Source organism: Vidua macroura, chromosome 2 (genome assembly GCF_024509145.1).
Source record: "Vidua macroura isolate BioBank_ID:100142 chromosome 2, ASM2450914v1, whole genome shotgun sequence".
Classification (NCBI taxonomy): domain Eukaryota; kingdom Metazoa; phylum Chordata; class Aves; order Passeriformes; family Viduidae; genus Vidua; species Vidua macroura.
In genome coordinates this window covers 63669606-63682085 of record NC_071572.1, presented here as the reverse complement: position 1 = coordinate 63682085, position 12480 = coordinate 63669606, and the positions used below count along the sequence as shown (strand labels likewise).

General features: G+C 43.3%; 1 protein-coding gene across 1 annotated transcript in view; it reads left to right on the top strand.

Annotated features, from left to right (window-relative positions):
• The window catches only part of SENP7 (SUMO specific peptidase 7), a 53866-nt gene that overhangs the window by 160 nt on the left and 41226 nt on the right, over positions 1–12480 (top strand). Inside the window, exon 2 of the mRNA XM_053970781.1 lies at positions 12330–12376. Coding sequence (XP_053826756.1) covers positions 12341–12376 — 36 coding nt within the window. The 5' untranslated portion in view covers positions 12330–12340. The remainder of the gene's footprint in view (positions 1–12329; positions 12377–12480) is intronic.

Below are 12480 nucleotides of genomic sequence, written 5' to 3'. Positions count from 1 at the left end.
CGGGGGGGCCGTGCGGCCGCGGTGTCTGCCGCAAACGAGCGAAGCCGGCAGCGCGGTTGAACGGAGGGCACCGAGGGACGGAGGGAGGGCTAGTGGCGGCGTTGCTGCGCCTGTGGGAGAAGGCTGAGGAGAGAGTGTGGAAAGGTGGAACTGCTGGCTTAGGCCTGTTAAAAACAGGCGAATCAGAGCCAGAGTATGTTAAAAAAGCCTGGGCCTGATTATTAAAATCAAAGACAACCGAGGACGAGGCCCCAAGATAAGCCCAGGACCTCAGGGGCAAGTCAGAGTAACAAAACATAACAAGTATCTGTGCACAAGACACAGGGTGTTTCCTTGGATACAAAGTCCGCAGAAAGACCCCGGGTGGCCAGCACCCGGGGTTGTTAAAGCCTCTGGAAGCTGCTGATTGGTGCGTTCTTGATCCCTTTGTTGATTGGCCCTCTTTCTGGTCTTTGGTTGGTCTGTAAACTGGTGCATTCCTGGCCAATCATTCTTGAACTACGAGGCACTATTGGTTGGTCGATCCCTCCAATTGCAGGCTGAACTGATGATATCACTCTCCGATGCACCTGGCCTCCTCCCCCTGATTGGCAACTATGCACACCCACTTAACTAATAGTACATATTTAACTTTGTGACAACTATGCACACTCACTTAACTAATAGTACATATTTGACTTTGTAACTCACAACTATTCACTACATTAACAATTTAACAATTTGTTACATTAACAATTTGTTACATTAATTGGTAGTTACTTATAACTCATTGGACACAATTTATCCATTATTACCCCCACCTACTAAAACAAGTTTATTTTTAACAACTCCCCCCTCTAAATCTTTGATCGGGCTTTAGCCCGCATCAAACCTTTTATTTAAACAGGAGTATCATAGACCTGGTAAATTTTTCTTAATTTCTGGTACTTTTCATAGGTCTTCTTGGCAGCTTTGGAGTTCTCCCCTGGTTTATTTTCTTGTATGATCATGATTTTCTCGATCTTCTCTCTGCTTAAGCTCTCTAGGGAATTCTGCACAATGTTAGTTATCAATCGAATTAAACAAGGTATTACACAAGGAAGTAGAATAAGACTTATTAAGGCGCCTCCTGCAATCAATAAAACCTTCTTCCACCATTTTCCCCCTAAGAGGTTATCCCACCAATTCGGTTTTATCAGAGGGATCCATCTCTGGACAGGGACATGTGCCAATTTTCTAATTCTGGTTGTAATGTTTTTGATAAGATCTCCATCAATTTCAATACAACACTCTGATGAATTAAATTTACCACAGACCCCTCCTTCTTCTGCCAATAAATAATGCAATGCTAATCGATTTTGGTAGATAACCATTCTCATTTGGCGGTTTTGGGTAGAGATTAGATCTAAGACCATGGCCATTTCATTGGTTATGATTTCCAACACTGCTTGTAATCTAATAATTCTATTTAACATATAAATAGGGGTTCGGTACCCCCACGACCCATCTTGGGCCCAAGTGGCAGGGCCATATGTCTCGATTATTCTGTCTGGAGGCCACTCTTCTTCCCCCCACTTTTGAGAACCACCAGATAAGTCTCTTCTCTTATGCTTTAATTCATCATATAAGGGGATTCCTAGATGCTGACTTTTGTCTCTGGGCAGCAAAAAGAAAGAAGGTTTTATAATACCTAGTGAACAACTTCCTGTCCAATCTTTAGGCAACATTACATACGCCATTCTACCACAAAGCCAAAATAACTCATTTGGGGCTCTCCAGAATTTATGATGTTCTACAGAAGTGACCCCATTTTTACTCCAAAACTTGTACATTTGGGGATCATCATGGAAAGGGTTGGGATCCCTGGTAATACATTCATATAACTTTTCCCTTTGAATATAAGAACACCCCTGTTTTTGTTTCCTGGACCAATAAAGGTGGGGAGCCCCAGGAATCCACCATTGGTGGGTGTTGTTGGTAACTAGATATCGTTTACAGGATAACTCACACATATGAAATGAACTTAGAAGATCCCTTCCTCCACAGACATTCTTCACTGACTACCTCAGATTTTAAATTCCATACTTCTTCATTGTTCCTTTTATCTTGCACAGGTGATGACTTTTGGATTCTTATCTTATTCTTCATTAATTTTAAGATCTCTTTTGGACTCAGTGCAATTCCTTCCCACGGCCAGATTTCTGCTGTTCTAGTGTCTTCACAAATCCAACAGTTAGTTATATTAAATTCATGGCTTATCTTTTCAACTAGGTCTAAAAGCAGATTTTTCCCACCTAGAATCTTGAGTCCTGCTCCTTTTCTTATTACCCCTTCCACTTCCTTTTCCTTTATAAAGTCATGTTCGTGAACCTCTTTTGCTTTCCCCTTTTTCTCTGGCTTCTTCTCCAAACATATCCATTTTTCCCTTGTAGGGCATTCTCCCAACAGTTTTTGTTTATGATTTCCTATGTTTTCGGAGAGCCAATAGGTTGCACCGTCCTCTACACGTGTTGTTAATTGTAAAAAGTCAATACAGTTGGGACTCGGATTTGTATGAATTCTTAGGACGGCAGTCCGAGAGTCTCCTGCATAAAGTGGATAGTAACATCTATCACAGGGGTCTATCTGACTTCCCTGGATGTTTATCATTGTTAGCAGTGCTAATAGCAACAAGGGTCGGGTACAGGGCACTCTCCCAACCTCCATATTTTCACCCCCCTTTGGGAAGGCCTATGGTGTATCTGCCTCGTGGCAAGAGTGTATCCTGACCCGGTCTTGCCCCTTGTAATGTGATCTTACCGTTACCTCCTTCTGCAGTGACTTACTTCCCTCCTTGTATTGACTTGAGTGTTTCTTTTTAGGGCCTGATTACTAAATGACTGGGAGGATGCTCTATTCTTTGGGATCTGCAATAAAAAAAAATACCAGAAATTTGACTTGAGTTATAATAAATACTTAAATACAAGCAATTTTAACTTTTAACACTAATAACAAGTTAGAATAATTATTTAAATAATAGGTGACAGTTAATAAATAACATCTTAACAGTTCATAATAGATTAAAACCCTGTTTTTCTTCTTATTTCACTTCTCTTGAGGTTTCCTCTTTAAAGTTAGTTTTGTGTTGGATGTATTGACTACTGTCCGTCCGGTGGGAGCTTGTACCGGACCTTTAACTCTTGTGACATGTGTCCATCCTCTTTCTTGTGTCCTTACTGCAGTCTCAGTAGTTAAGAGAACCTGAAAGGGACCCTCCCACTTAGGAGATAATGGCTGTTCTTTCCACACCTTTATTAAAACCCAGTCCCCCGGCTGAAACGAATGAATTTTAAAGTCAGTTGGGGTGCTTTGGGGAAGATATCCATTTTTCCTTAATTCCTCTAAGGTATTTGTGATCACTTGTACATACTTCTTTGTTCTCTGTTCTCCCTCTTCGTAAGTCCCTGTGTGGTCTGAGACAGTTAGGAATGGCAACCCGAACATCATTTCATAAGGAGAAATGCCAATGTCGGCTGTTGCCTTCTGCTGAGAAGGCAGGCGACCTGGTTTCAAGACACAGCACGGCGACCCGGCCTCGCCCGGGTCACTCAGGCCACCGACATGCACAGACACCAATGTGGTGGATGGTCAAATGGCATTTATTACCTTATCTCGTGAGGTTAAATAGTCAAGGGGGCTTTACTACATCAAAGGGGGACAGTGGGTCCGGCTAGGGTTAGTAAGGAGTGGAAAACTACTGGAGTTAGGAGGGGCTGCATGTCTCAGGGGTGATTGATTACATATCACAGGATGAGGGGAGAAGGGTCTTGCTTTCTGTTACATCCCGAAATCTTCCGTTTGCCTGTCTCTATCTACCACAGTCAGCTCTTGGTTTTGTCCTTATTCTCATTAGTGCTAATGGAAGACATCTTGACCAGTTCATTTTTGTTTCCTCTACCAATTTGGTGAGTGTTATTTTTAAGATTTGGTTCATTCTCTCCACTCTTCTTGAGCTTTGAGGTCTCCACGGGGTGTGAAGTCTCCACACTATTCCTAAAGCCTCTATTATCTGATGTAAGACTTTGGCTACGAAATGCAGCCCTCTGAATCAATAATGTTTACAGTACCATGTCTCGGTATGACTTGTTCCACTAAGATCTTACTAACCGCTCCCGCTGTAGCTCTTGTAGTTGGAAATGCTTCAACCCAATGAGTCAGTTGATCCATTATTACTAATAAATACTTAAACCTTTGGGCTGGGGGAAGTTCAGTAAAATCTACTTGGACATTTTGGAAAGGTCTCTGGGCCAATTCTCTTCCACCCAGTGGGGCTTTTCTCATTACTTTTCTATTTACTCTCTGACAAATGATACAATCTCTAGTGATTATCTTAGCTACTTCAAATATTCCAATGAATACATAAGTTCGCAGAAAATGGTCGCACAAGGCCTGTGTTCCCCAGTGGGTTGAAGCATGCAAATTTTCCAAAATTTTCCTGGCTAGTGCTTTGTTTAATACCTGCCTCCCATCCGGCATTATCCACTTCCCTTTTTCATCTTTAATTTCCCCATGTCTTAGCAACTCTTTTTGTTCTTGCTCACTAAAAATTTGGTCTTCTTCATTATCTCTGTCCCCCAGATTGACTAACTGCAGGATTTTCTCTTCCTTGTCTAAGGCAGCTTCTTTAGCTGCTCTGTCCGCTAAATTGTTGCCCTGCACCTCTTTAGAAGTTCCTTTTTGGTGACCTTTTATATGTACCACTGCAATTTCCAAAGGGTCTTTGAGAGCCTCCAATGTTTCCTTGATTAGCTTTTCATGGACTAGGGTCTTGCCTTTAGAGTTTATAAACCCCCTTTCTCCCCAGATTTTACCAAACGTATGTACTACCCCATAAGCATATTTGGAGTCAGTGTAAACAGTACCTTTCTTGTATTTTAACCACTGCAGCCCTTTTAATAGAGCATAAATCTCACAACACTGTGCAGACCATTTTGCCGGAAGTCTCCCTTTTTCTATAATGTCCATACTCTTACCATCTATTACTGCATATCCTGACATTCTCTTCCCCTCATTTACCCTGGAAGAACCATCCACAAACAACACTTCTCCTTCTGGTAATGGCTGTTTTTGCAAATCTTCCCTTACTTTGGTCTGCAAATCTATGGCTTCTATACAACTATGTTCTAAATTTTCCTGTGGCTCTCCATACAAAAATTGGGCTGGATTTTGAACATTCGTTGTGGCTAATTCTAAATTCTCAATATTGGTTAGCATCAATTCATATTTTAAAGCCTGCTATCTGTAATCCACTGACTTGCTCTCTTACTCAATATAGTTTTCAAATCATGAGGTGTATACACTTTGATTTTGCTCCCAAATGTTAGTTTGTATCTCTCCTCCACCAAAGCTACAGTAGCAGCCACTGATTATAAACATGTAGGCCGTCCTCTAACCACCGGGTCTAATAACTTGGACACATAAACTACTGGTTTTCTATCTCCACACCACTTTTGGACCAATACTCCATATGCAATTCCTTCTTCTACATTTATAAACAACTCAAAGGGTTTGTCCAAATCAGGTAAACTTAAAACTGGGGTTGTCACTAACTTTCCCTTCAACTCTTGTAACTTCTGCTCATCTTCCTCATTCCAATCTAGAGGTTCTTCTTCAACTAATTTATCATATAGGAACTTGACCAGTTTAGTATGCCCATCAATCTACAATTTACAATATCCAATTAACCCAAACAATTTCCTTATATCTCTTTTTGTTTTCGGTGCAGGTAGGGAGAGGATCCCTTGAATTCGCTCAGCTTCTAATTTCTTATATCCCTTCCCAGTCAGATGACCTAAATATTTCACTTCCTGTTCTACAAATTGGAGTTTCTTTTTTGACACTTTTAAACCCTTTTCCCCAAAAAAGTTTAATAATTTCACTGTTGTTGCTTGAACCTGATCTCTCTGTTCCCCTGACACCAACAAATCATCAACATATTGCAGATTTTGGGTATTTCCCATTGGTTGAAACTGTCTTAATAATTCTTCCAAGGCTTGGCCAAACAAATTTGGGAATTCTGTGAAACCCTGGGGTAGCCGGGTCCATTGGAGTTGTTGTTTCCTTCCTGTCTCCTCATCCTGCCACTCAAAGGCAAACCAACTTCTACTTTCTTCAGCTAGAGGGCAAGCCCAGAAGGCATCTTTCAAATCTATCACACTGAACCATGCATGTTTTGGTGGTACCTTACTTAGAAGTGTATACGGATTGGTTACTACAGGGTACCATGAAATTGTCTGTTTATTCACCTCCCTCATATCTTGGTAAGTGCCATCTGATTTCTTCACTGGTGATATTGGCGTGTTATGGGGAGACATGCATGGTTCTAGTATTCCATCTTTAATTAATTATTTTATAATTGGAGCTAGTCCCTGTTTCCCTTCAGCTGAAAGAGGATATTGTTTTACTCGTATTGGTGAAGTTCCTAGTTTCATTTTTACTTCCATAGGGGGTATATCGAGTAGGCTGCGGGCTCCCCCCTCTGCCCAGCCTCCGCTATTGATTTCACTTTCATCCTCCAATTTGAGAACCAGCATGTCTGCTACCATCTTTCCCTCCTTAGGGATTACCCCTATTCCTAATTGTACCTGTAGGTCTCTACCTAATAAATTACATTCCAATTTAGGCATATATAACAAATCTACATATCCTTCTCTTGAATTTCCTTTAACCTGCTCTATTACCGATACTTCAAAAGGCTCATTACTAGCACCTCTCACTTTACACATCCTTTGACTCAATTTACAACCTTTTGGGAACCGTGAAACACATGACCTATCAGCCCCAGTGTCAACTAAAAATTCAAATTCTTCCCCCTGGGGACCTATTTCCAAATTTATCAAGGGCTCCACTTTATGCTCACCCATCTTCCCCAGGGGATAGAGCCCCTGACACTCCTAATCATCATTTTCTCCGATCTCTGTTTCTTTGTACAGCCTCCTGTCTTTTCTCCATTTCTTACAATCCTTCCTAAAGTGACCTTTTTCACCACAATAAAAACATTTCCCCTCCCAGGAGTCTGCGTCCTGCCCTCGAATCTCCTCCTTCCTTAATTTTTCCCTTCCCTTCGGCTCTTCCCTTTCTCTATCCTGACTCTCCCTAGCTATTGCAACCATAATTCTAGCCTTCGATTTCATCTTTTCTTCCTCCCTCCTCAAATAAACTTTCTGTGCCTCCCTTAACAATTCATTCATGCCTTTTTCCTGCCATTCTTCTATCTTCTCTAACTTCCTTCTAATATCTGGCCATGCTCTAGTTACAAATTGCACCTTTACCAACACTTTCCCTTCTGTGCTCTCTGGATCCACACTGGAATATAATTGGAAATTTCGCCTTAGCCTATCTAACCAGGCATTTGGGGTTTCATCTTTCTCCTGCTGGCTATCAAAGGCCAACTTTGCATTACTAGTCCGGGGGACCACTCCCCGGATACCTTTAATAACTAAAGATCTATAACAATTCATATTTCTACGGCTTTCTTCCGTATTTGGATTCCAGTCAGGTGGAGTGAGAGGCATCTTTTCTTCACCTCGTGGCCCGGCCCTATTCTCTTTCTCCCATGCTTTTGTGCCTGCAACCCAAATAAAGTGCATTTCCTCTGAAGAAAAAAGAATACCTAAAATAGAATTCATTTCCTCCCATGTGTATGTACTTGAATCTAAAAACTGATCAACTTGATCAGCAACTCCTATAGGATCTTCCAATAGGGGTTTAAGTTCTTTCTTAAAACTTCTCACCTCTGAGCCCGTCAAAGGTGCATTTACAAAACCGATTCCCCCCTGGACACCTCCCATCGGAACCTCTCTCAAAGGTAATAACCTTTCTTCTGCTTCCTCCTTTTGGAAGCTCCTCTCAGCTTGAAATCTAGTGTTATAATGATGACTACCTGAGACTGCAATCCTCTCCTTCGGTCTTACAACTCTTTCGCACTCACAGTTGTGAGTTGCTGCCCCCTCCAAGCTATTCTGTTGGGTTTGAATATGATTTTGTGTGGGAGGCAGAGGGAGGGTGACAGGGATGGAGAGAGGTATAGGAGAAACTACTGGGGTGGGGACTGTCGGTGAAGTCAGAAGAGTATGACAAAGTGTGGGTTGGGCAGGAAGGGATGCTGAAGGAGTAGGGTGGGGGATAGGTTGAGCAGGGAGGGGTCCTGAAGAGGTAGGAGGGGAAATAGGCTGAGCAGGGAGGGATGCTGGAGGGGCCGGAACGGGTTCGGGTTGGATAGGAGGGGGTACTGGAGGAGTAGGAGGGGAAGGAGGAGGAAGATAATCCAATGGGTCCCATTTTTGCATAAATTCTTCTTTTCCCTCTTTTATTTCTTTACCCACCCTATACATTCGAACCTTTTTATCCCAAATTTCATTTTCCAGCCAACAGGCTGCATATTTGATTTCTTCCTCATCTAGTACTTCTCTTGAATTAACGTATTTATTTAAAGCTAGACATAACCATTTTTCTTTTGACCCCATACCAAGGCAAATTAACAGGTCCTTCTTGAATGTTCTTTTGTGGCCATATTTCAATACAATAATGTATCATTCTTATCTTATCCAATTCCTTTAAATTTTTATCATGGTCCCAATTCTCTAACATTTCCCCCAGTGGACTGTCTTGTGGTATGTCCTTCAATTTCATTTTCTTAGCTTTTCCCTTGCGGGAACGCTTACTTGCACACTGACCCATAACAATAAGCGACTTGTATCAATTTACTGTGTAAACTTTAAAAGAGAATGACAACCTAGAAAGCTTTACAATAAAAAGGAGAACAACTAGAATTTAAACAGAAATTAATAGGAAACTTCGTGGGAAAATTGAATACCGTGGGAACCAAAACGGTAACTCGTGGGAAAATCGTATCTTGTGGGAACTAAGACTCAAAACAAACCAAAATGGCTGATCAGCCAGAAGTCTCCTCAGACTCTTCCGGTCTGCCTCCTTGATGTCTATCACTCACTCCCAGGCTGACACACCCCTTCTCGAGGGGAGTACCTCAAAAGCAGCTAAAATGGCTTCTCTGAGCCACCAACATTCACACACACACAGTGCCAATGACCTCAACTACCCAAAACAACTAAAACCTGTATACTAAAACAACAAAATGCCAACTCTTAAACTCAGCCTCACAAGATACTCTCTGACACAAACAGAAACTCTAACCCAGAGATATAAGCTGAGCAGACACCAAAAACCATCTACCCAAAGCAATATATGCCTCAATCACTTAAAACAAAAAGATTAGACAGAATACCACAAACAATACTGCAAAATACCAAATTGGTATTTTTGTGGTAAAATAAATAAAACAACCCAGTATAATAATCCAATAAATAACACTATCAGTAATAACAGACAAAATAAACTTGATAGTATTGACCACAAAACTCCAACTAAAAACAAGTCACACATAGACAACTTACATAAACTGAAACAAAATTGTGTCCCTAACAGACAGGTTCTAAAACCTCCCTCCTACCCCTAATGGATAGGGGGACTTCTCCTAGCTGGCGGCCTTCGCCCTCCCCGGCCCGTCGCTGTGCTAGGAGGAATTTCCCCTTGACCAGCCCTCCTGGCCTAGGGTCCTACTCCCCTCTGGTCAGGCTCCTACTCCCTTCCCCTGCCAAAAGAGGGACAATCCCCCAACCAGTGGCCTCACTGCCAGCAGGTCTCCGGTTGAGAGTCTTTAGCCCACCCCAAAGGTCCTAGTTCCTCAAGATGCCCGGGACACTCCCCACGCTCACCCTGAGGAACTGCCCTTCAAGTTGCTTGAGCCAGTGGAACTCCCCTGCGTCCCCCATGTCTGAACCAGATCAAGGGTCCAGCGACGTCCACCGGATGGAACTCCCCTGTGTCCCCCTTGTCTGAACCAGATCAGAGGTCCAGCGATGTCCACCCTTCCCCCAGCCAGCCACCCCAATGCCTGACACTGTACTGGGAGACCTGGTTCCGAAGGTCTTTCTAGCAGGCCAGAAAGTTGTCCCAACCAAACCCCCACCTCCGGTTCCTTCGTTTTATTGGCCTCAAGCAACCCCTAGGAGCCCCCACTACCCTGGGGGAACGGGAGCCTACGCGGGTGAGGACAGGAGAAAAGAAGGGTACTCCCCCTTCACCCACACCCAGGAGGGTCCCTCGGGGTTCCACACTCACTCCGATTTATTTCAATTGCTTCCCTCCATTCCTGGCTGGCCCCCTCGTGGGAGTCTGAAAACGTGGTACTAGGAGGTTCACTCTCACTTCGGGAGTCTGAGTTGCCAGCCCCTGTCTCATTCACTCTCCATACATGAACGTACCCCCTTATGCCTGCCGCACTCGCAACACCTACCTCTGTGTTGTGAGCCCCACTCCCTCTCGAAGGGCCTTCCCGGTCTGAGTTGCCATGTCCTCAGTCACCTCTCAGGTATAGCCAGCAACCGTCTTCAGTTTTGGAGAAATCCAAATCCGGGCAGCAAAAAATGCAGCTGGACCAGTCTTCCTGAACCTGTCCTTCTCCGGGACCGCCTCTGGGCCGTGGCTATCCCGGACGAGCCCCCAAGTTGTTAAAAACAGGCAAATCAGAGCCAGAGTATGTTAAAAAAACCAGGGCCTGTTTATTAAAATCAAAGACAACCGAGGACAAGGCCCCAAGATAAGCCCAGGACCTCAGGGGCAAGTCAGAGTAACAAAACGTAACAAGTATCTGTGCACAAGACACAGGGTGTTTCCTTGGATACAAAGTCCGCAGAAAGACCCCGGGTGGCCAGCACCTGGGGTTGTTAAAGCCTCTGGAAGCTGCTGATTGGTGCGTTCTTGATCCCTTTGTTGATTGGCCCTCTTTCTGGTCTTTGGTTGGTCTGTAAACTGGTGCATTCCTGGCCAATCATTCTTGAACTACGAGGCACTATTGGTTGGTCGATCCCTCCAATTGCAGGCTGAACTGATGATATCACTCTCCGATGCACCTGGCCTCCTCCCCCTGATTGGCAACTATGCACACCCACTTAACTAATAGTACATACTTAACTTTGTGACAACTATGCACACTCACTTAACTAATAGTACATATTTAACTTTGTAACTCACAACTATTCACTACATTAACAATTTAACAATTCGTTACATTAATTGGTAGTTACTTATAACTCATTGGACACAATTTATCCATTATTACCCCCGCCTACTAAAACAAGTTTATTTATAACAGGCCCTTGGGATTTGTGGGTTTGTCAGAGGAAAGCTGTTTCCCTCCTAGCGAGGGGAGCCAGGGCTGTGGAGCTCGGGGCCCGCGGCACTCCGCCCGCGGCAGTGCAGTGCCGGGGCTGGGCTCTTGCGGTGTCAGCCCGCACACTGCCACTCCTGGGTGGTGCCTGCTCCCCCGAGCTCCAGGCGGCCCCCATTCATCTGCTCTTCCTCGTTGCAGGCATCAGAACAGGCAGTACTGTGGCTTTTCTTTATCGGTCTGTTCCCCACCCTGGGGGACTATGGCTCTAACATAAAAAAAATCTCCAAGATAAGTAGAAGTCCCCGAGTTTGACTTCTCGAGAGACTTCAAACCAGCTGTAATCTTTGAAGGTCTTATGCCAGAGTCATATAGAATCTGTATAACTAGAATGCCTATAAATGCTGGAATCTCTGAGGCTGTGTGCTTCTAGCGATTAAGTTTATAGGTTTAACAGGAATCCTTGGCTATTTATTCTTGGAACCCTTGCAGTAGTACAGATATGCTTTTTTACTCCTTTTCACTCTATAGTCTAAGTGTGAACTGCTTATTAGTTGTATGCTTGCAGTAAGGAGTTAATCAGTAAATGTGTTGGCTAAGGATAAACTCTAGAACAATTTCATTAACAATTTAGTCTATGCTGACAATCCAGAACCTTGCCCAGGTGTGTGTCTGTCTTGTATTGTGGCTGTCAATTACTTTTTACCAAGGCCTATAGTGACAGGGCAAGAGGGAATGGTCATAAATTGAAAGAGGGTAGGTGTAGATTGGACATGAGGAAGAAATGGTTTTTACCATGAGAATGGTGAGACTGGAACAGGTTGCCTGGAGAAGCAGTGGATGCCCCATCCCTGAGAGTGTTCAAAGTCAGGTTGAATAGGCTTTGAGCAACCTGATCAGTTGAAAGATGTCCCTGCTCATGGCAGGAGGGACTATAAAATCTTGTAAATTCCCTATCCAGCCCAGGCCATGTTATGAATGTGGTTCTTTTGTTCTAGATTGCTCAAAAATTATTTTCTTGTTCTTTTAGTGCCTGCTACTTTGGTTTTACTTCCCTCTTAATCAATAAACCAGAAATTGTTACATTTCTTTTTTTTTTTTTTCCTTTGTATTTTTTTTCCAGTAGAGAAAACCATGTCAGGACGAACATCAACCTCAAGTCGTGTTAGTGTAAGTATTCCTGAAATTGTCAGTATTTTATTTTGAGGCTGTGTGTATCATAGGGTGTTCTGATTCATTCTTCAATTTGTTGAAACATGCTTCCTTGGGACACT